The 20,161-nt window shown below is 58.0% G+C and overlaps 1 protein-coding gene across 8 annotated transcripts in view; it reads left to right on the top strand.

The window, feature by feature from the left end:
* The window catches only part of PPP6R2 (protein phosphatase 6 regulatory subunit 2), an 82,703-nt gene extending 64,336 nt beyond the window's left edge, over positions 1 to 18,367 (top strand). For 3 of the 8 annotated variants that reach the window (XM_058740893.1, XM_058740894.1, XM_058740899.1), the window contains 18 exons: positions 634 to 746; positions 1,134 to 1,247; positions 3,143 to 3,269; positions 4,227 to 4,379; positions 7,006 to 7,209; positions 8,351 to 8,415; positions 10,081 to 10,196; positions 12,419 to 12,504; positions 12,916 to 12,996; positions 13,362 to 13,459; positions 13,890 to 13,947; positions 14,165 to 14,289; positions 14,466 to 14,629; positions 15,032 to 15,197; positions 15,283 to 15,371; positions 15,891 to 16,053; positions 17,858 to 18,118; positions 18,202 to 18,367. In XM_058740893.1, the coding sequence (XP_058596876.1) occupies positions 634 to 746; positions 1,134 to 1,247; positions 3,143 to 3,269; positions 4,227 to 4,379; positions 7,006 to 7,209; positions 8,351 to 8,415; positions 10,081 to 10,196; positions 12,419 to 12,504; positions 12,916 to 12,996; positions 13,362 to 13,459; positions 13,890 to 13,947; positions 14,165 to 14,289; positions 14,466 to 14,629; positions 15,032 to 15,197; positions 15,283 to 15,371; positions 15,891 to 16,053; positions 17,858 to 18,118; positions 18,202 to 18,253 (2,235 nt within the window). In that variant the 3' untranslated portion in view covers positions 18,254 to 18,367. The remainder of the gene's footprint in view (positions 1 to 633; positions 747 to 1,133; positions 1,248 to 3,142; positions 3,270 to 4,226; positions 4,380 to 7,005; positions 7,210 to 8,350; positions 8,416 to 10,080; positions 10,197 to 12,418; positions 12,505 to 12,915; positions 12,997 to 13,361; positions 13,460 to 13,889; positions 13,948 to 14,164; positions 14,290 to 14,465; positions 14,630 to 15,031; positions 15,198 to 15,282; positions 15,372 to 15,890; positions 16,054 to 17,857; positions 18,119 to 18,201) is intronic. The other 5 variants (XM_058740895.1, XM_058740896.1, XR_009265220.1 and 2 more) reach the window with 5 other exon arrangements.
* Positions 18,368 to 20,161: the final 1,794 nt, after the last annotated feature.

Genomic DNA, 20,161 nt, shown 5'->3' with positions numbered 1-20,161 from the left:
ACTGCTTTCATTTCTCCCTAAAGTAGTCATGCAAACACTTTCTGTAGCCCAGAGTTCCCACAGTGTACAGGTCACGGCTGCATGTTCTGATGCTCCCGGCATGGAGCCAGGGGGCTGAGTTTCTCTCTAGTTAGTTTATCTGCACCACTAAACACCCCATGTTGTTGCGAGTGCACTGATTCTAGATTTTCACTAGTTAAGGATTAATGGTTCCCTAGAAGAGTTGAGGCCTCTGTTTTCTGTAGCACCTTGTCTGTTTCCATTAGCTCATAGGACTCATTCTGAGTGTTACCAGCTACAGTTTAATACTTAATATTTTAAATACTAATTTAAAATACAGTGGCAGTAACGTGGTCACATATGCAGCATATCTCAGAATGGTTCCAGGGATAGAGCAATGTCTCTGTGGTGTATCTGACCCTCGAGAGCCCTATCTGGAGTCTGGGTTAGTTCAGTACAGCTGAAAGGTCTGACCGGATTGCATCCTGACATTCAGAAAGGCCAACCAGGCTTCTCTGAAATGGACTTGTTTAGAGAGTCCAGTGTGTTCTTCCGAGAACTGAGCAGTGGGATGGCTCTACTGGCCTCTCTCCCCAGCCCTGAGGGGAGTGCTGTGTCTCCTTTTCCTTCCAGAGACAGTCCAACGCCTCTCAGACTCTCTGTGACATCATCAGGCTGGGCAGAGAGCAGGCCAGTCAGCTGCAGGAGGCCCCGGAGCCAGACCCCCTCCTCACAGTGCTGGAGTCGTGAGTACTGGCTGCATTGCGGGTGCCTGGCTGGGTGGGGTGGGGTCTTTCTGAGCATGAGGAGGCCTCCAAGCCCTGCCCTGAGCACAGGCAGATACTGCAGATGCCCAGATTCTGATGAGCTGGCTGTGAAATACTCCCATCTAGTTAACTTGATGAGCCTGTTTCTCATGGGAGGAGGGGTCTCCAGGGGACCCCTGGCATGTGTAGTGACTCTAGGCCAGCAGGGGCAGGAGCGTCGTGAGAACCCTGGGTGCCCAGCCTGAAGCCCAAGCGAAGCCGCTCGAGTTTTAGGGTGTTGCTCGTTTATAGAGAGGAGAGGCGGTCCTTTGGACGTTGGCCTGTGTGTCTGCTCCAGCAGCAGTGACCTCTGTGTGTGTCTGACAGGCAGGACTGTGTGGAGCAGCTTCTGAAGAACATGTTTGATGGAGACCAGACTGAGAGCTGCCTCGTTAGTGGGACTCAGGTGTTACTTACCTTGCTGGAAACAAGGCGGGCTGGGTGAGTGTCTCGCGTGAGAGCTTGAATATGATGAGTGGTCTGGGTGTGTGGGGTTTTTAACTAATTGTTAATGATGGGTAGACTCTCTTTCTTGAAAAGATAAACTTACAGCTCCTTGACCTTTGGCGTCAGTCATGTTCCTGCCTCAGGCTGAAGGTACCCAATGTCGCCAGCTTACAAGGTGTTTATAGATGTATCTGTGGAATAGGTATGAACAGTGGGTTTCCCCACAGACTGTCCCAGTGTGTGATGTGTGTAAATGTGGTGTGGTGTGTGTGTGTGTGTGTGTGTGTGTGTGTGTGGTTTTTGTGTGTACACGCCAATGTGTGGGGGTGTGGGCTGCGAGGTGTGTGTGTGTGTGTGTGTGTGTGTGTGTGTGTGTCTGATCTGTTCTGTCCCGTCATGTGGTGTGGTAGTGGCCTGTCTCCCAGGGTGACTAGTTCTCTTATTTCTTCTGGAGGGGACTTCATTGAAGCTCCCAGCACTGATAAACTGCACTTTAAAAATTAAAAAAAAAAAAAAAAAAAAAAAAAAAGCAATAGGGACACCTGGGTGGCTCAGTCAGTTAAGTATCCAACTCTTGATCTCAGCTCAGGGTCTTGATCTCGGGGTCTTGATCTTTGGGTCATGAGATTAAGCCCCGCATTGGGCTCCATCCTAGGCATGAAGCCTATTTAAAAAATAATAACAATAAAAAAGGGCACCTGGGTGGCTCAGTTGGTTAAGCGTCTGACTTTGGCTCAGGTCATGATCTCGCGGTCTGTGAGTTCAAGCCCTGCATTGGGCTCCGCGCTGACGTTGGGCTCTGTGCTGACAGCTCAGAGCCTGGATCCTGCTTGGGATTCTGTCTCCCTCTCTCTCTGCCCCTCCCCTGCTCGTGCTCTGTCTCTCTCAAAAATAAACATTTTAAAAAATTTAAAAAAACAACAACAACAACCAAAGAATAAGAAATGACAAGAAATTGAGTTAATCTTGGTATGGTATTAGTAGCAGTTTTTGGCTCTCTTTCTCTGGGATCCAATACAGATCTATTAGTTTATTACCTAAAAATAGAATTATAACATTATCATTGTTTTCTCTAGTTAGACAATCAGGATATTGATTTTTTTAATGTTTATTTTGAGAGAGAGAGCGAGAAAGCACATACATGCTCAGGGAGGAGCAGAGAGAGAGAGAGGGAGAGAGAGAATCTCAAGCAGGCCCTGCAGTGTCAGTGCAGAGCCTGATCTGGGGCTCGATGCCACCAATCATGAAATTGTGACCTGAGCCCAAGTTGGACGCTTAACTGACTCAGCCACCCCGGTACCCCAAGAATGCTGATTTTTTTTTCTTTCAATCTTTGTGAATCCTGGAAGCCTGGGCCTTTTCTGTAGGATGTGGGGTTCTTCTCAAGGCCTCTCCCAACCTTGCCTGCAGTAAAGGGACAGCATGGAAATGAGACATAAAAACAGAGATGAGCCAGCTGATTCTTTTTTTTTCTTTTTTTGTATTTAAAATGTTTTTCTATAATGGTCACGTATTACTTTTATAACTGGAAAAAGCATTTAAATAAAGATCTCAGAGAAATTAGTTTGAAAAAGCTGGAGGGACGATGTGGAGTCCTGTCTCCTGTTTTTCAATCAAGGAGTAGGAACAATGGTGAATTTTCCAAAACCAGAGGTGGGGGCCAGAGGTAGGTCCGGTGCGTGTGAGATGCCACCAGCCCCGTGGGGGTGAGGAGGCTGTCCTTGGCCATCACCTGGGAATGTTTTCTAAAGGCCACTGTTGCTTTTCTCTTCTCTCTGTACCAGCCACCAAACCACTCTTGAGCCAATAGGTGGAGAAGTTGGGGGGCGAGGTGTGACAGAGGACGGGGGTGTATGCCCTGTGTCTCCATCTGCTGTCCTCATCCACAGGACAGAGGGCTTGGTGGACTCCTTTTCTCAGGGACTGGAAGGGCTGTGTACCGTCAGCAGCAGCATACTGCACGGCATTGAGCCACGACTGAAGGACTTCCACCAGCTTCTACTCAGCCCGCCAAAGGTGGGTGACCCTGAACAGCTGTTAGGTCCCTATGCAGGCATTATAGGCAGGATGATTTGCAAGTAGACCACCAGACATCCCAACTTGAGAGCCACCAGACAGATCCCAGAGGCATGTTTCCATACCCTCATCTGCTGAATGTCCGTCTCTTCTCTGAGGTAAGGCTGGGTGGGGAGGACATTTTGCAGCCCCCCAGATGACTCTTGCACTCTGAAATAGGGGCCGTCTGAGAGCCCAAGTTTACTGTAGGTCTGGCCTCCAAGTCAGGGGTACCTGGCCAATGGTCAGGGAAAATCCCAGGGGAGGCCTTTGCTCAGCTCAATAGCTCCAGGCAGCACTTGGGTCACACGGAGAAGGGCTCAGTCGCTTAGCCACCATGGAGCTCACTGTGGAGCCCCTCTCCTCTGTCAGGGCCCCTTTCCCTTTCCTTGGTGCTTCGTAGCACCTACTATGATCTGTTGCACTATGAAGGTAAGGATTCTGGAACATTTCATTAATGAAACGTTATGCTGCATGTGTGTGGGGTCAGAAAACCCTGGCATCCAATCTGGTGAGGCCAACTGTTACTTGTCTCCTTCAAGTATGTTCCTGGGGTGTCTGTTAGCTCGGTGTCCTGACACGGTGTCCCCCAGAGAGCTGGCCCCATGTTGGACATGTCTCCTAACCTGACATGCACATGTCTTTGCTTGGTTTGCTGGGACCAGAGAGCCCTGGGCTTCTGGGGACAGTAGACCACCATTACTTACTGTTTTGTGAGGCCCTGAAGGGAGTGGTGGGGTCCCTGACCCTGCTGACCCCTTATTTCCTCTCATAGGCAACGCCGGCTTGAGGAACCTCCGCACACACATCGTATGCCTCCCCAGGCTGAGCCGCTTCATGGAGTAGCTAAGAGAAGCCAGTAGCGGCCATCCATGCCGGTTGCAGGTCTCTGACTGGGTGGTGCTCTTGTGTTTGTAGAAAAAAGCGATCCTGACCACCATTGGCGTGCTGGAGGAGCCTTTGGGGAATGCCCGTCTGCACGGGGCCCGCCTCATGGCTGCACTGCTGCACACGAACACGCCCAGCATCAACCAGGAGCTCTGCCGGCTCAACACCATGGGCTTACTGCTGGTAAGTGGGCGCTCCTGCCAGCCCTGGGTGGCTCTCTGCGTGTCTTGCACGGTCAGCAGGGGGGTGGGCAGACAGGGCAGGTGCACTGGGCGGGGGTCTGTCAGGGGCGGGCATTTGGACCTCAGTATCCAGACAAGGTTCTGCCCGGAACAAGCATAGTCTGTATAGAGAAACCATTTCCCAGACCTGTCGCAGGGTTGACCGCACAGGTCGCTGGTGAAGCACACCGAGTGACCGTGGGATAGGCCTTGGTGTAGGCTTACAGAGAACTGCCCCGAAAGCAGAGGGCAGATTTCTAATCCACTGTGAGGGACTGGGGTAATACAGTCCATCCCCTTCCTGTTTTCTCCCCAGGATAGAATTTTTATTATAGCTCTCCAACATAAAACGTCCTGAAAGAGCAAATCCTGGTCACTCACAGTAGAAGGCCACCCTAGCAGCTCTTGCCCAGGCCAGTGGGAAGTGGTCCTCTCTTCAGCAGACACCTCTCTGGTGCCTGCGGGAGACGGTCAGGCAGGCAGGGATAGCAGAGCAGCACTGGCTGTGGGCAGCAGGCTCCGCCACGGAAGGTGGGTGCTGATGGGGAGGGCGCCCCCTGGGTGTGCGCCGTGAACACATGGGGTCTCGGTCTCCCTCTTCCCTTCTGCCTTGCCTTAGGGCCTCTACTCCCAGAGAACTGAAATCTTTTCTAATTTAAATTCTTATCCCAGGGGTGCCTGGGAGGCTCAGTCAAGCATCAGACTTTGGCTCAGGTCATGATCCCGCGGTCCGGAGTTCAAGCCCCGTGTTGAGCTCTGTGCTGACAGCTCAGAGCCTGGATCCTTCCTGCTTTGGATTCTGTGTCTCCCTCTCTCTCTGTCCCTCCCCTGCTCCTGCTCTGTCTCTGTCTCTCTCTCAAAAATAAACATTAAAAAAAAATTCTCATCCCAGAAGGGGGCAGCCTTGGAACTAGGCCTGAAGTACTGACTATATCTCAGTTTCTTACAGGGTTTGGGAGTCAGCTGGGCATTGCTGTGCTGAAATCCCAGATACGGATCAGGGCTTCGTTTTTGAAAGACCTCCTTTCCTTTTCCTCTCTTCAAAAAAAGTGTCTCCCACCCCCCTTTTTTGGTTTTATTTTATTGTGGTAAAATATATATAACATAAAATTTATCATTTTTATAATTTGTAAGTGTATAATTCAGTAGAATTAAGTACATTCCCAATGTTATATAACCATTACCACTCTCTGTTTCTGCAACTTTCTCATCTTCTGAAACAGAAACTTTGACCAGTAAGCAGTCTATCCCCTGCCCCTCCCCCTCCCCCAGCCACCACCATCTGCCTTCTGTCTCTCTCTTTTTTTTTTTTTTATATTTTTTACATTTATTTATTTTTGAGAGACACAGAGAGAGACACAGAGCACAAGTGGGGGAGGGGCAGAGAGAGAAGGAGACACAGAATCCGAAGCAGGTTCCAGGTTTTGAGCTGTCAGGACAGAGCCCGACACGGGGCTCAAACTCACAAACCATGAGATCATGACCTGAGCTGAAGTTGGACACAACCAACTGAGCCACCCAACCACCCTATACCTTCTGTCTCTTTGAGTCTGACTCTTGTAGGGACCTTACAGAAGTGGAACCACGCAGGATTTAGCCTTTTGTGTCTGGCTTATTTCACTCAGCAGTGTGTCCTCAAGGTTCATCCATGTGGTGGCACGTGGCAGGATTTCCGTCCTTTTTGAAGCTGAATAATATTCCATTGTGTGAAGTGACCACATTGTGTTTGTCCAGAGCCATTAGTTGATAGACACTTGGGTTACTTCCAGTTTTGGGCTGTTTTGAATACGCTGCTGTGAACATGGGTGTGCCCGTATCTCTTCTGAGTGTGTACCAAGAAGTGGGATTGGCGGGTCGTACAGTAATTCTACGCGTCTGTTTGAGGAGGCAGCAGGTTACCGTAGTCGCTGCCCCATTTTACCGGCAACGTCCTCACCGATGTGGCAGGCACATTGTCACTCTCCTTGCCAGTGCCTCCTCCCTGGCCTGCGGGACCAGAGAGTCACAGGCAGACTGCTGTCCCCACCCTGGTCCAGGGGAAGGACACAGCCATCCTCTAGGCTTGGCTGGGGTTTGGGCCTCACTGGGTTCCCTTGGGGAGTGTCCACCTCTCGATTTCACATCCCTTCCTGAACAGAGTCCCTGGGTGTTTGAGAATTTAATGTACTTCCAGTAACTCATGGGTCAAGACAAAATCGTAAAGGCAGAATAATAAACATTTACATAGCAAAATGTGTATCATGTACTTAGAGTGGATGCCACAGGAAAAGTACGCTTGGGAAAGAAAAAAGGCTAAAAAGTAATGAGTTAAACTTCTAAGTTAAGGACAAAAAGATAAGCCCAGCACAGGGTGTGTTCAGATGAGAGCAGAGATTGATGAGACAGAAGGGCGGGTGGCCCTTTGTCAAGGTTCCAAACAGAGAGACCATCTCAAGGAGGTACCGTCAGCACCCGCCTGGCCACCCACATGGTCAGGGGACAGCGTGTGGGAATGGTGCACTACCACGACAGCGATCCCCTCACCTCTGTGGTCCTGCTGCCGGGAGAAAACCCGTCCAAGGACTTTCCTCTGTCCTCTGTTTACTCAGGACCTGTTTTTTAAGTACACCTGGAATAACTTCCTGCACTTCCAAGTGGAACTATGCATAGCCGCTATTCTCTCCCATGCTGCCCGCGAGGACAGGGCAGAAGCCAGTGGACTGGAGGGCAGGGTGGAGCTTCTGCCCGGAAGCGGGGACCCAGAGGCCCCCCAGCCTGCTGCCAGCCGCCCTGAGAACACAATGGTGACCCATGTAAGTCCAGCCAGCGTCCTGTGTGTTGCTGTGCGCCCTTCCTGTCACTGCGAGCTGAGCCCCACCCTGTGTGGATATCCGCACTGTGGCTGCCCCCTAAGCCTCCCATGACGTGGGTGCGCTGCCCTCCCTCCACTGTGAGACAAAGAGTCATGGAGAAAGTGTCCCTGTTTGCCAGGGAGCCGAGGGCCGGGCCCTGTGGTGGGCCACGCTCACCAGAGGGGGCCAGAGCATCTGGATGCAGCCCCAGGGTCTGCTGCCGTCATGACAAGGCCATGAAGGAAAGTGTGCAGGAAAGAGAATGTGTCGAAGTCTCAGGGGAAAACATTCTGGGGTTGTGGACCCTGTGAAAGGAAAGTCTTGCCTTTTTCTTGGCACTTCCATGCTGGCCCATGAGTGTCTCACGGGAGTCTCCCCTCTGGGACTGCCCATAGCTCTTGCCTGGTGTCCGTGTCTGTGTCTCCTCTGCCCTAAACAGCTGACAAGAGCAATGTTAACAAGTGTTTGTTGAGGAGGAGAGGAAACAGGCGTGTGGGTGGGTGGGTGCCATGAGGAGGTGGGCACGGTCACTTCTTCTTGAGTCAGGGAGCCCACTGGTTCGTGCTTCCCTGGGGAGGCTGGGGGCTGCGGGGGTGGGGGGGGACGATTCTGACCCTCAGGCTGGCTGTGAGGCTCAGACAGGAGGGACACAAGTGTCTGACCAGAGAGGCCTGCGTCGTGCAGGCCTGAGCTGGACAGCAGCCCAGGGGGTACACAGCTGGGGGCAGGTGCCTTGACACCAGTGAGTGAGGGACCCTCACCCAGATGAGGAGGCCCTGTATGGAGTGGGGTGTGAGGTGGGTCCAAGAACACATGCAGAGGCACAGGAAATGGCGTCCAGGCCCAGAGGCCAGAGGAGGCACTTGGGCCCAATCCTTGCTTCTGGACAGAGAAGGTGGGAGGCGGCCAAGGGGAAGGAGCGGAGCTGGGTGGCCCTATGGGGCCCGGGCAGCACCTTTGCTCCTGTTTGGACTGTAGGGAAGCATTGGGGACGTTGCGCTGATGTGCCTGCTTGCTGCCAGCCTAACCCACACGGTCCAGGGTCGGGTAGAGGGCAGTGTGCAGCCCTGCAGACCCTGACTGGGGTCACCTGTCCCCTTAGCTGTTCCAGAAGTGCTGCCTGGTCCAGCGGATCCTGGAGGCCTGGGAAGCCAATGATCACGCACAGTAAGGACCCACGGGAGCTGTAGGGGGTACCCCAGGGGCTGGTGTGCGGCTCCGGTGGGGAACCTGGAAGTGCTGGCCAGGGAGGGGCAGGCCTAGGGTGCCCAGGAGAGACAGGCAGAGCCACTCTTCTCCTTGTCCCACCCGGCCTGTCAGCAGGGACCCCAGCCTTCCACTCACAGTGTGTCCTCAGTCCTCCCATCTCCCCATCCCCGCCACCAGCTGCTTCTCCTGCTAAGCCCTGAACCCTCAGCAGTGCATCTGGGCTACTTCCTGCTTTCTCTCCTGCCCCACCGGCCTCTCGCGCCCTGAGCAGCTGGGATCTTTTTGAAACACACAGATGGTCTTCCCACTGCCTAAGTCTCAACCATCCAGGTCCCTGTGTGGGCTGCCCCTGCCCACAGCCCTGCCCACACCCTGCCGTCGCTCCACCCTGCCCACTGCTGCTTCTGGGGGGCTCTGATCTCACCCGCTTCATGGCTCGCATCCTGCTGTTACCCCACCAGGTTGTGTCCTCTGCAGAATACGTGCAACATGTGGGACGGGGTCATCTGTCCTTCCTTGGGTCTGGCCCACGTGATACCACTGAAGCCCCATGGGCAGCTTGCTCTTGTCCCTCTTGTGCACTTGTGCACACGGTGCCTGTCACGGTGGGTGGCTCACTCCTTTCAGTGAGGGGCCCACGATGCCACAGAGGCTGGGACTCACAGCAGGCTGCACACAGGCCTCCCCGCGGGCCTGTCCCTCCAGGCTCCCTCCTGACCCCTTCCTCTGCCAGGCTGGGCTCACTGACTCAGGAGCCCACCTTTGCTTCCTCTTCTGGGCACCGTCAGGCTTTTAGGACAGAGAACATGGTCGAAAGTGACTTTGTCCCCTCTGAGGATTTAACGCCTTCCTAGCACAAGGGGCTTTAAAGATTTGCCCTTGTGTTGGGTCACGCATGTGACGGAGGAGAGGTTGAACGTGAAGCTGTGTGTGCTTGGCAGCGTGGGGTGGGAAGGTGGACGGAAGCCAGGACTCAGGCCTTAGAGTGTGTAGAACTCAGCAAAGGAGGCAGTTTGCAGACCCGGGGAGCCAGGCAGCGACAGGCCAGCTCCCAGCCACTGCCCATGTGGAGCAGCCCCTGCCTGGCTCTGGGTCCCAGTCCCGTGTCCGTTCTTGACTCCCCTTGCCCTCCCCTGCCACCCACCGCTGGTCAGCACCCGTGGCAGGAATGCACTGTACTGGGGTCTCTGAACCTCTTCTGCCCCACTGGGTGTTCCTTCGGGTCAGCCGGCTCTGGGTGGAGCTGGAAGGGCCTCTGGGAGCCAGGACAGGGCAGAGGTGTCTGCATGTGGGCTGAGGGGCGCAGCATCGGAACAGCCCTGCAGGGTGGGCAGAGGCCCACCAGGCCCTGCTGGTATGCAGGCCCCATGGCTGCCTCGGTTTCTGGTCTCTACGTTGGGGGTAGGAGCGGTGTCTGCCTCATTAGCACTCCTTGTAGTGAGATTGGAGTGATTGGCTGGCCTGTAGCAGGTGCTCTGGAAAAATAAGTGTCCTGCAGGTGGGATTCGTGGGGTGAGGGGAGTGGGGGGGACAGGGAGGGCTGGGAGCAGGGGCGAGGCCAGGGCCCTGATGGACACAGTGAAGAAAACCTAGTGGTCCCCTGATGCTGCCCTTCACTTTCAGGGCAGCGGGTGGCATGAGGAGAGGCAACATGGGCCACCTTACCCGAATTGCCAATGCGGTGGTACAGAACCTGGAGAGGGGCCCCATGCAGACCCACATCAGCGAAGTCATCCGAGGTGAGCCCGTCCTGCCCTTGTTGCCCTCCTGGCAGCAGGAGCCCCGTTCTGGGTCTGCCCCCTGCCCCTTCCCTCAGCCCCCTGCCTCTGCCGCATCTCCTGCCTCTGTCCCCTGCCCCCTTCCACTGCCTCCTGCCCCCTGCTTCTGCTCTCTGTCCCCTGCCTCCTGCCTCTGCCATCTGTCTCCTGCCCTCTGCCCTCTGCCCCCTGCCTATGCCTTCTGCCTCCTGCACCCTGCCTCCTGCCCTCTGCCCCTTGCCCTCTGCCTCCCCCCCCTGCCTCTGCCCTCTGCCTCCTGCCTCTGTCCCCTGCCTCTGCCCCCTCTCTCCTGCCCCCTGCTTCTGCCCCCTTTCCCTGCCCTCTGCCTCCTGCCCCCATCCTCTGCCCCCTGCCTCTGCCTCCTGCCACCTGCCCCTGCTCTCTGCCTCCTTCCCCCTGCCTCTGCCCTCAGCCCCCTGCCTCTGCCCTCTGGCTTCCTACCCCCTGCCTCTGCCCCTTGCCCCCTGCCTCTGCACTCTGCTCCCTGCCTCTTGCCCCCCTGCCTCTGCCCTCAGCCCCCTGCCCCCGTCTCCTGCTCGTCTCCTGCCCTCTGGCCCCCCTCAGCAGGCGGTAACTGCATTGGTACAGGACAGTCTGCTTGCTGTCCCACATGGGATCTTCTCTCAGGGTGGGCCTGGGTCCCAGGTGTCAGTTCTGTTGAACAGACCTCTGTGGAGGGCATCCTTGTGCCCAGCAGCCCTGTCAGGTGCCTGCACTCAGCAGCTCAGGTGTCAACAAGTTCTCCCCTGTGTCTGCTGCTCAGGGACCACCCGAGTCCCGCCCGAACACTGCCTTCCCGCTCCACAGTCCAGCTTGTCTCTGAACTCAGGCAGCTTTGCAGACCTTTCTAGCACAAGTCTGGGGAGCTGGGGAAGGTGGCCTCTCTTCTTGAAGAACAGGTTTTCGGACCTGAGCAGAGGCAGCCCCTCCTCTGGTCAGTCCTCCCCTCTGCCCTCAGCCTGAGACATCCGCCATCCTGGGCTTCTCCTGCCTCGGACCCAGGGCCACCCCTGCCCCGACCTGGGGTCCCACCACCCACACCCTCTCACATCCTGGCCGTGGTTTGCAACTCCTGGCCACCAGGCTTCCTGAGCAGAGCCGGGAGGGCCCAAAGGAGTCTTGCTTCAGACAGGAAGGTGGGCAGGTCAGAAGGGCCCGTGTGGCTCCCCTGGGGAGGACGATGCCCAGACCAGCCCTAACAGCGTGCTGAGAAACACTGGGAGGTCAGGGCTGGACAGGTGGATGGAGTGCACTAGTGAGTCCAGGGAGCTGAAGGTGGGCAGAGGACAGGATCCCTCAAGGCCCTGGGGGCGGTGTTCACACCAGTTTCGTGACCAGGACCGTCTTCTCAGCCCCACGTGGGATGCTTGGGCGCGGTGGATGGTGTTTGCACAAAGGAGTGAACTCCATCTGGCAGGACCCCCACCGGTGCCGTGATCCTGGAGCATAGGGGGGTGCTAGGGTTCCTCCCCCATCGTGCAGCAGAGGAAGCTGTGCTGCCAGTGTTAGGTCAGCTCTGTGGCAGGTGTGGTCCCCGCCGGTTTAGACCGGTGGGCCTGCCACACTGGCTGCCTGGTTGTCCCTTCAGGGAGTCTCTGCTGTGGTCCCTATGGCACAGCGCCAGGGGTGAGTCCAGGAAGCTCTGGGTGGCCCTCCAGAATGGAAGCAGGGGAGTGTACTTGGTCGGTGGCCAACAGGCCGAGGTCAGGCACCTGTGACAAGGGTGTGTGGACCCAGGGAGGCTCCCTAGGAAGGGTGCAGTTTGGGGTGTGTGAGGTGAGCAAGGAGCTTTCTGCTGTGGTCTTCACTTGCTCTGGACTGTGACTCTTTCTGGGGCTCTGACCTTTCCAGAAAACAGGCCCCCACAGGCCTGTGGGCTGCACTGAGGGGTTGGGGGGATGGGCGGAGAGGGAGATACAGCTGCAGTGGTATCCGCACGGCAGAGGGAGATCCGCACAGCAGTGGTCCCCGTGCTCACTTCGCACCTGGGGGCTCCTGAGGTCAGCTTGTGTGCCAAGATGCCCGCTGAGTTCAGGCCCTCTCCTGTGAGCGCCTTCGAGGTCCTGCAGGACCCCTGGCCGCCTAGGCCTCCCTTCCGGTGGCCCTCAGGCGTCCCCTCTGGGCCCTCCATGCCTGAGCACAGTGGCGCTGTCCCAGGGCTAAGCAATGGTGCTCCCTTGCAGGGCTCCCTGCGGACTGCCGTGGGCGCTGGGAGAACTTCGTGGAGGAGACACTGGCGGAGACCAACCGCAGGAACGCTGTGGACCTGGTGAGGGGCTCAGCTGTTCCCGTGGCACGGCATCCGTTTGTGCTGCGGCCATGCCTTCCTGTCCAGTGGCGCGGCGGTGGGTGGGGGGGTGGTGTGGTGTGGGGTGTGTGTGTGTGTGTGTGTGTGTGTGTGTGTGTGTCCGTCCGTCCGTCCGTCCACATGGCCCTGAATGCGTGCAGTGGTCTCTGCCTCTGTGTCCTGAACACCGACTTGTCCTGCCTCAGGCCCCAGTGGCCCCCTAAAGCCTCAGCAGAGCCGGCCTGGCCCCTTGACCCTTCCCTGTCCCCTCAGGAGCCCTAGTGTGTTCTCGAGGGCTCCTGATTCCCGAGGCCTGGTGTGCCCTACACCAAGGGGAGGGGCGAGGGGGCAGCAGCCCCGGGGGCTCACGTCCACCCACTCTGGCTGTTTCAGGTAAGCACCCACCACCTTCACCCCTCGAGTGAGGATGAGGACATGGAGGGCGTTTTCCCTAATGAGCTGTCCCTGCAGCAGGTGCGTGTGGCCGCTCTGCACAAGCTCAGGCAGCCCTTCCCGCCCTTGGCAGCGCTCAGTCTCCAGGGCGTTGCCAGGCTGCTGCGGGAAACAGCCCAGGGGAGTGTGCTTGTCCCCACGCACCAGGCTCGAGCAGGGGAGGGGCCAGACGTGCAGCACCCTCGCCCCTTAATGAGGGGGGAACCCCCAGAGCCACACCGATGAGACCCTTGGGGACCCGGTGGATGACCTTTAAAGTAAACGAGGCTCTTTGGACGCGACCCTGCGTGCATGTCATCCGGTTGGGAGGACCCCGTGAAGCAGCAGAGTGAGCTTTTCTGGGAGCAGCTCCGTCTGAGGCCGCCTTGCGCCCCCCTCCCCGCCAGGCTTTCTCCGAGTACCAGGTCCAGCAGATGACAGCCACCTTCGTGGATCAGTTTGGCTTCAATGACGAGGAGTTTGCAGACCAGGATGACAGTGTCAAGTGAGCTCCCATCATGCTCTCTTGGCCCCTAAACCATGTCCACCCCACCTGGGATCCTGTCACCTGGGTGCCTCCCTCCTGTCACCACATCCCACATTTGAGCCTTCACCATCTCCCACCACCTTGTCCCTCTTGGAAAGGAGCTGGGTTCTGCCCAGTGTGACCAGGTTCCAGGCCTGCAGGAGGGGCTGGGCTGCAACACCCTCTGGGGAGGCAGATTGTCACCGTGCAGACCAGGGACAGAGGGGCCTGGGTGGAAAACGAGTGAGTGTGAGGAGGGAGGCAGGACGGAGAGCTGCCCCCTTTGTCCGAGGCCCCCATTTACTTACACTCAAGGGGACAGGTGGATGTTCCCGGGGCATCAGGGCATGGATGGTTGCAGGACAAGCCCCAGGTGGCTCCATGCTGACCATGTCCCTTGTTGCTGCAGTGCTCCCTTCGACAGGATTGCTGAGATAAACTTCAGCATCGATGCTGACGAGGACAGTGTAAGTCCACAGCTCCATGCTCATTAGAAGTGGATGGGGACACTGGTGGGTGGGCAGTATGGGGACACAGGGCTGCTTTGTGGAGCCAAGCCCCCCATCCTGGGATCCCCCTGTCTGACTCAGCCCCTCTGGGAGCCCAACCCCCCATCCCATGCCCCCCCGTCTGGCTCAGCTCCTCCCGGAGCCATTGCCACTATGTGGGTGATGTTGCCTGCAGCCCAGCGCAGCTCTGTTTGAGGCCTGCTGCAGTGACCACATCCAGCCTTTTGACGATGAGGAGGAGGATGACATCTGGGAGGACAAGGAGACGCAGTGCACTGCCCGAGTGACGGCTAGAGCCAGGTGTGAGGCCCACCTGTCCTCCTCCAGCCTCCTGAGGCAGAGAGGTCCCAGAAGGCTGTGTGTGCACTCCCAGCCCCACGCCAGCCACGATGTTCTGGGTGCACAGGAGGGGACACTCTGGGGCACCCCATGTTGGTGCTGGCTGGTGGCTGCTCTGACCATGTGTCTTTCCCCAGGTTTGGGGGCCCTCACACCTCAGAGAGCTGCTCAAAGAATGGCCTGGAGCGTGGAGGCCAGGACAGGAAGGAGGGCTTGGAAGCAGACAAGGATGTGGCTCTGGCAGGTGCCCCTCTGGCCTCAGCCCAGAAGGAAGGTCCTCGCTTGGAGGGTGGCTCAGAAGGTAGATGCTGGGGACACAGGGTTCAGGCTGGGCAGGGGACTTGGGCAGGGACACAGGCCCTGGCCTGTGCATGGTGGTGGTGGGGGGGGCCTGCTGTCTGTTGTCTGCAGACTCTGTGCCCAAGCTTGCAGGTGATGCTCCAGAAGGCAGCAGTGTCCCCACAACCCCCGGCTGTGCCAATGCAGGATTGGTAGCAGATGCTTTGGCCCAGATCTTGGCTGCCCGCCTGCCCCCTGTCGAGGTCACTCTGCCACATTGCCATGGCTGGTGGCCGGCCGGTGTCCACTGGTCTTGTCGGGGAAGGCATGCCCTGCGGCACTTGTTGCGGAGCCCCAGGGCTATGAAGGCAGGTGGGGCTCACCTGTGGGTCAGGGCTGCCTGGACGGCTGTGTCTCCCCCCAGCAGGCGCCTCATGGGCAGTATTTGAGGAGACGGTGAACTCGCCAGTGCCGGTTCCGGGAGTGGCGGTGGATGTGGGTTCCGGCGTGTGGGCATCCAGCACCCCCAGCCCTTCGGCTTTGGAGGAAAAAGGCTGGGCCAAGTTCACCGACTTCCAGCCTTTCTGCTGGTGAGGTGGGGCGGGCCAGGAGGTCACCCCATCTGCCTCTGGGGGTGGCATCTCCCTGGCCGGGGCTCAGCCTTGCCTTCCACAGCTCCGAGTCGGGGCCCAGGTGCAGCTCCCCGGTGGACACGGGCCACGGCGGTGCCCAGGATAGCCTGACCCAGGGCCCAGAGAGGACCCGTGAGTAGGAGGGGCTCTGAGCACAGGCAGTGGGAGGATGTAGCCAAGACCCCACTGTGGCTCCCTGTCCCCCTGGTGATACTGGGGTTTGCACATCTCCCAGAGGGCCCAGGCATAGGGCGGGTAGCCCTCGGGGTGTGCATGTCACTGGCCTGCACCCATCTGCTGCCAGGGCCTCTGGCGGACAGTGAGGGCCTTCCCAACCCAGGCCAGTCTCCCCAGGCCTTGCTTTCTCCATGCAGGTCACCTGAGTGCACTGTGCCACCTCAGTGGCCGTTATGGGGCCTGTTCAAGGTCCTTGACCCTGTGCCCCTCATCAGACAGGCTTGGAAGCTCCACAGGGTATCAGAGCCACACCGAGAGGGAGTTGGAAGTCACAGGGCTAAGTGGGGGCCCTCCTGGCCTGGGGGAGGAGAGCCCCTTTGTACAGTTCCTGTAAATACACAGATGCACGTGTGGGCTTAAGGACCCTGAGACCGCGCCCTGCGGCCCCTCCGTCCTCAGCTCCCTATCCTGTAGTAGGCCCAGCTTCCCCATGTGCCTGGAACGCGTGTGTCACCAGGAAGGCCCCCCCAGTGGTTTCCGACAACACTGAGGACGAGCAGAAGATGGCAGGTGCCTTGGAGACTGTCAGCATGGGTCCCAGCCGGGAGACCCCCCTGCTGCCTGCGTCAGTCCCCAGGTGTGCAGGGTCCCTAGGTCCCCAGCACTCTGCTCACCTAATGCCCTGCTGGCCCTGTGACCCTGAGGATGCTGACTTTTGGGGGGTGGGGGGGGGGGGTAGGGATGCCTGTTCGTCCAAGTGGAAGCTCGGGGTCAGGGATGCTTTCTTCACACAGGGAGAGCACAGGGGCTGAATGTCCCGCCTTGGGGACTTGGGGATGGGGCTGCCCCAGATGGTGGGGAGGGGCCGTGGCCTCTCAGGCAGGAGGGAGGGTCTCTGAGGACATCCTTGGGTCACAGGAGTCCTGACTGGGGGCATCCTCCCTGCAAGCTCCCCTGCACGCATCCCTCCTTCACCCACAGGAAGGCCCAGGCCTTTGGGATCCGTCATTGGATGGACAGACCCCTCCTGGCTGGGCACGGTGGGGAGGCAAGCTGCATAAGGAGCTGTGAAAATAGGGAACTGGGGGCCAGTGGGGCACTTGAAAGAGAAGGTGATGGTGGAGCTGAAGTTTACAGGGGCGAGGGGGGGGGCAGTCCCCTGGCAGGAGAGGACAAGGACCAGATGTGTGACAGTGGGAACAGCCGTGGAGTCTCCTTCCCCCTACCCCCCAGCCCGCTGCCCCAGCCCTGGTGGTCCCGCAGGTTTGGGGCTCAGTCCATCCCATTGGTGGCGGTCCAGCTCTGGCTCACAGCATGCTCGTTCTCAGGACCCCAGACAATAAGGCCTGTCCCTCAGGGGGCACAGCTAGGAGCCAGCGGGGCCAGGCAAGGAGGCAGGGCCCCAGGCCCCTGAGTGGTGATCCTTGGGTTAAAGGCATACATGGTTCTTGAATGGGTTTAATTCCTTCTCAAAGTGCAGAATCATTGCAAGTCTCAAAGCCTCTTCCTCTTTTCCTAACTTCCCTAAAAACCAGCTTTGCTCTGAGAAGCAAATTATGTTCTGAAAGCAAGTGGGCCATTTCCGGAGCTGCCTGCAGGACTCTGGTCCCAGCCTGCCTGTGGGTGAGCCCTCAGGCTGTGCCCACCTAGGCCAACACCTGGTCACCAGGCTTTAATGTAGGGCGTTTCTTATGCTGCCCGTGGCTCCCCCACCCTCACTGGCTCCCAGGGGTCCTTGTACGGTTGGAGCTGACCTTATACGTAATTGAAGCAAGCACTGGGCAGGTGTGGGCTGAATGGAGGAGCCATGGGCTCGCTCTCCTGGGCTGCAGCAAGAAGGGCTGTGAAGACCAGAGCCCGGCACTGGGGCTGGTGTCCTGAGGCCACTGGTTCTTGACCTTTCCAGTTACAGGAGGGACCATTTCTGGGCACATGGCCCATGGGCTGCCTTTAAAAATTTTTTTTTAACATTTATTTATTATTGAGAGACAGACACAGAGAGTGAGCAGGGGAGGGGTAGAGAGAAGCAGAGACACAGAACCTGAAGTAGGCTCCAGACTCTGAGCTGTCCGCACAGAGCCTGGCTTGAACTCACAAACTGTGAGATCATGACCTGAGCCGAAGTCAGACGCTCAGCCGACTGAGCCACCCAGGCGCCCCCCATGGGCTCTCTCAAGTGGGCTGGGTGTGGTGCAGTTAGTGAGGGTCGCTGGAAGTATTGAGGGGAGCATGTTGCATACCAGGGTGGGGGGTGGGGGTGGGGAGCTGTCTGGAGAGAGACCAGCTCAGGGCAAGCACTACCTGGAAGGTCTGAGGTCTCGGTGGACAGGCAGGTGATCTCTGGTGTTTGTGGAACTTGGGTGGTGGGGGGGGGGGGGGGGGGCGCAGAACCACACTGGAACCCAGAGCCCAGGTAACTGGAGCCTGTGTCTGCCGTACAGGGCTGAGTGCACCGCCAGCACGCTGTCAGACCCCACCTCCCCTGCACCTGCAGAAGCAACCTTCCCCCCAGCTGTGGCTGTCCCCCCTGAGGCTGCTGTGGCGGCCACCACGGCGCCGGGCAAGGCCAGTCCCGCCCCAGCTGCCCTGCCAGTTGCTCCTGTGTTGAGCGGGGCGGTTCCAACAGGGCCCGTAGCGGCCATCACCACTGCAGCCCCATCCACATGCACAGCAGCCATCCTGGGGACAGCGACAAAAGACAGGTGAGCCGGTCAGGCTGGGGGAAGGGGACCGGACGGGACCCTTGGGACCAAGGGCTCTAACCGCCCCACTCGTCTTCCTGCAGGAAGATGGACGCACCACCACCTGCAGGAGCCACCTTGAACGGCCCCGTGTGATGCTGCTGCTGCCCAGCCGTGGCGCGCCCTTAATCGAGAAAACTACCTGGTGATGCAATTTGTCTTTTTTAATTTAATTTAATTTTATTTTAAAATAAATGCTGCATTGGTAAAGCTGGCAGTTGGAACCAGTTGGACAGCCCAGCTTGCGTCTCTCCTGCCTGACCCCACGTGGGCCTCGAGTCCAGCGAGTCCAGCTCCGCGCACAGCAATAAGGCCTCAGATGTGCGCTCTGCCGGCGGGAGCCAGGGGCCAGAGCCCCAAGACACCGTGAGGACTGAGGGCCACGACGGGCATGGACGTCACAGGCTCTAAGCCTCGGTTTTTACTGATTATTATTTTTTTTAAACAAACGCAGGAAAGAGCCACGTGTTTGCACTTTTGTGTCCAGCCACAACGAAGGGTCTCCCTGGCTCTGGGGACAAATGTGGGTCTGGAGCTGGACTGGCCAGACAGGGTCTTAGCTGCCCAGTGGCCCTGGGAGCCGGCCTTGAGCCAGGCTGCAAAGTTTGACTGCCTTAAAATAAGACCCTCACGGCCTGGTGGGCAGTTGGGGCACCTGGCAGGGGCTGGCCATGGGCGTGCAGGATAGGGGCACAGGGGGTGCAGAGACTGGCTTCGGCGATGCCAGGTGGGGTGGGGGGTGGGGGTGCACCTGTCGGGGAGGGCAGGGCCAGGCCATGCTGTCCTGGAGGGGTCTGCAGGATTATTTTATGTTGAGTCCATTTTTAATGTTCTGATAATCTGACAGGGCACCCGAGACCCCCAACTCCCAATAAAAGCTGTGTTATTCTTACTGACAAACCTGTGTGTTGTTCAGCCGTAGGCCCTGGAGCCCTAGCCTGGCCGGCAGCAGGGGGGTCACTGCTGCCTCCGCCCCCGCCCCGCGTTGGCAGTAGTGTCTCAGAACTGATGCAAGTTGAGAGCTTTTTTTCTTCGTAAAACAGGCTCTGCCTACAGCCAACCCAAGGGCCACCTGGTCCTCACCAGCCAGGCAGCAGGGGCAGCCAGCAGGGCCTCCCCGGTCACTGAGGGCCTGGATGTGGGTCTGTGTACTCATCAGTGCCTCCATTCCTCCTAAGCAGCTGTGGTCCTGCGCTGACCTCGCCCTGTGGCCCCTGCTTTGGTGACTTCTGACCTCCTCTCTTGAGACAGCCTCCGTGTGAAATCAGGCAGGCACAGGACCCCAGGTGTGGATCTCCTGGGTATTGGGAACCTTAGTCCAACAGCTATCCACTGTGTGACCCAGAGAGAACCTGGGGGCTCTCCTCACAACTCACCTGATACCACCAGTGGGTCCTTCCTGTGCCTGTGTCCACACCTGCTCACCTCCCACCTGACAGGTGCTACCTACCACCTGTCAGGCCCCTCCACACCACCAGCCCCTCTGGCTGGGAATCTGACTCACCACCGTCCCAGACCACTGTGGAATGTTCTTGGCTTATGTGATACCTACACCCCGATCCCACACACCCCACCCGACAGGCACCTGGTACAGGTAGGGCTCTGGTCCCGGTGGGACTCACATTTGTGTGGGGAAGGAGGAGGGTGATCACAGTGGCACCCATCATGCCCCGGACAGAGGCCAGGGTGCAGGGAAGAGGGTGGGCAGGCATCTGGAGCAAACTTCCCAGAGCCCCCACCCCCCAAACATAAGGAGCCCCCCACTCCTCAGGATCTCCCTCCCAGATTCCCTCCCATCCACTCTCATCTGATCAGGGAACAAACAAATCTCAGCCACCCATCCTCCAGCCATTCTGACTCTGCTCTCCGGACAGCCTTCTGGGGGCCACACAAATGGCCGATACCAGCTCCCCTTAGTGAATTCCTGCCCTCCTCACGTCACACCTCTAGATGGCCACCTTCTGTCTGAGGGCTGCTTGGGTGGGGACGGGGGAGGTGTCTTTC

Source organism: Neofelis nebulosa, chromosome 8, assembly GCF_028018385.1.
Source record: "Neofelis nebulosa isolate mNeoNeb1 chromosome 8, mNeoNeb1.pri, whole genome shotgun sequence".
NCBI classification, from domain to species: domain Eukaryota; kingdom Metazoa; phylum Chordata; class Mammalia; order Carnivora; family Felidae; genus Neofelis; species Neofelis nebulosa.
The sequence above is the reverse complement of the archived record's forward strand: the minus strand, read 5'-3'. Positions and strand labels throughout refer to the sequence as shown.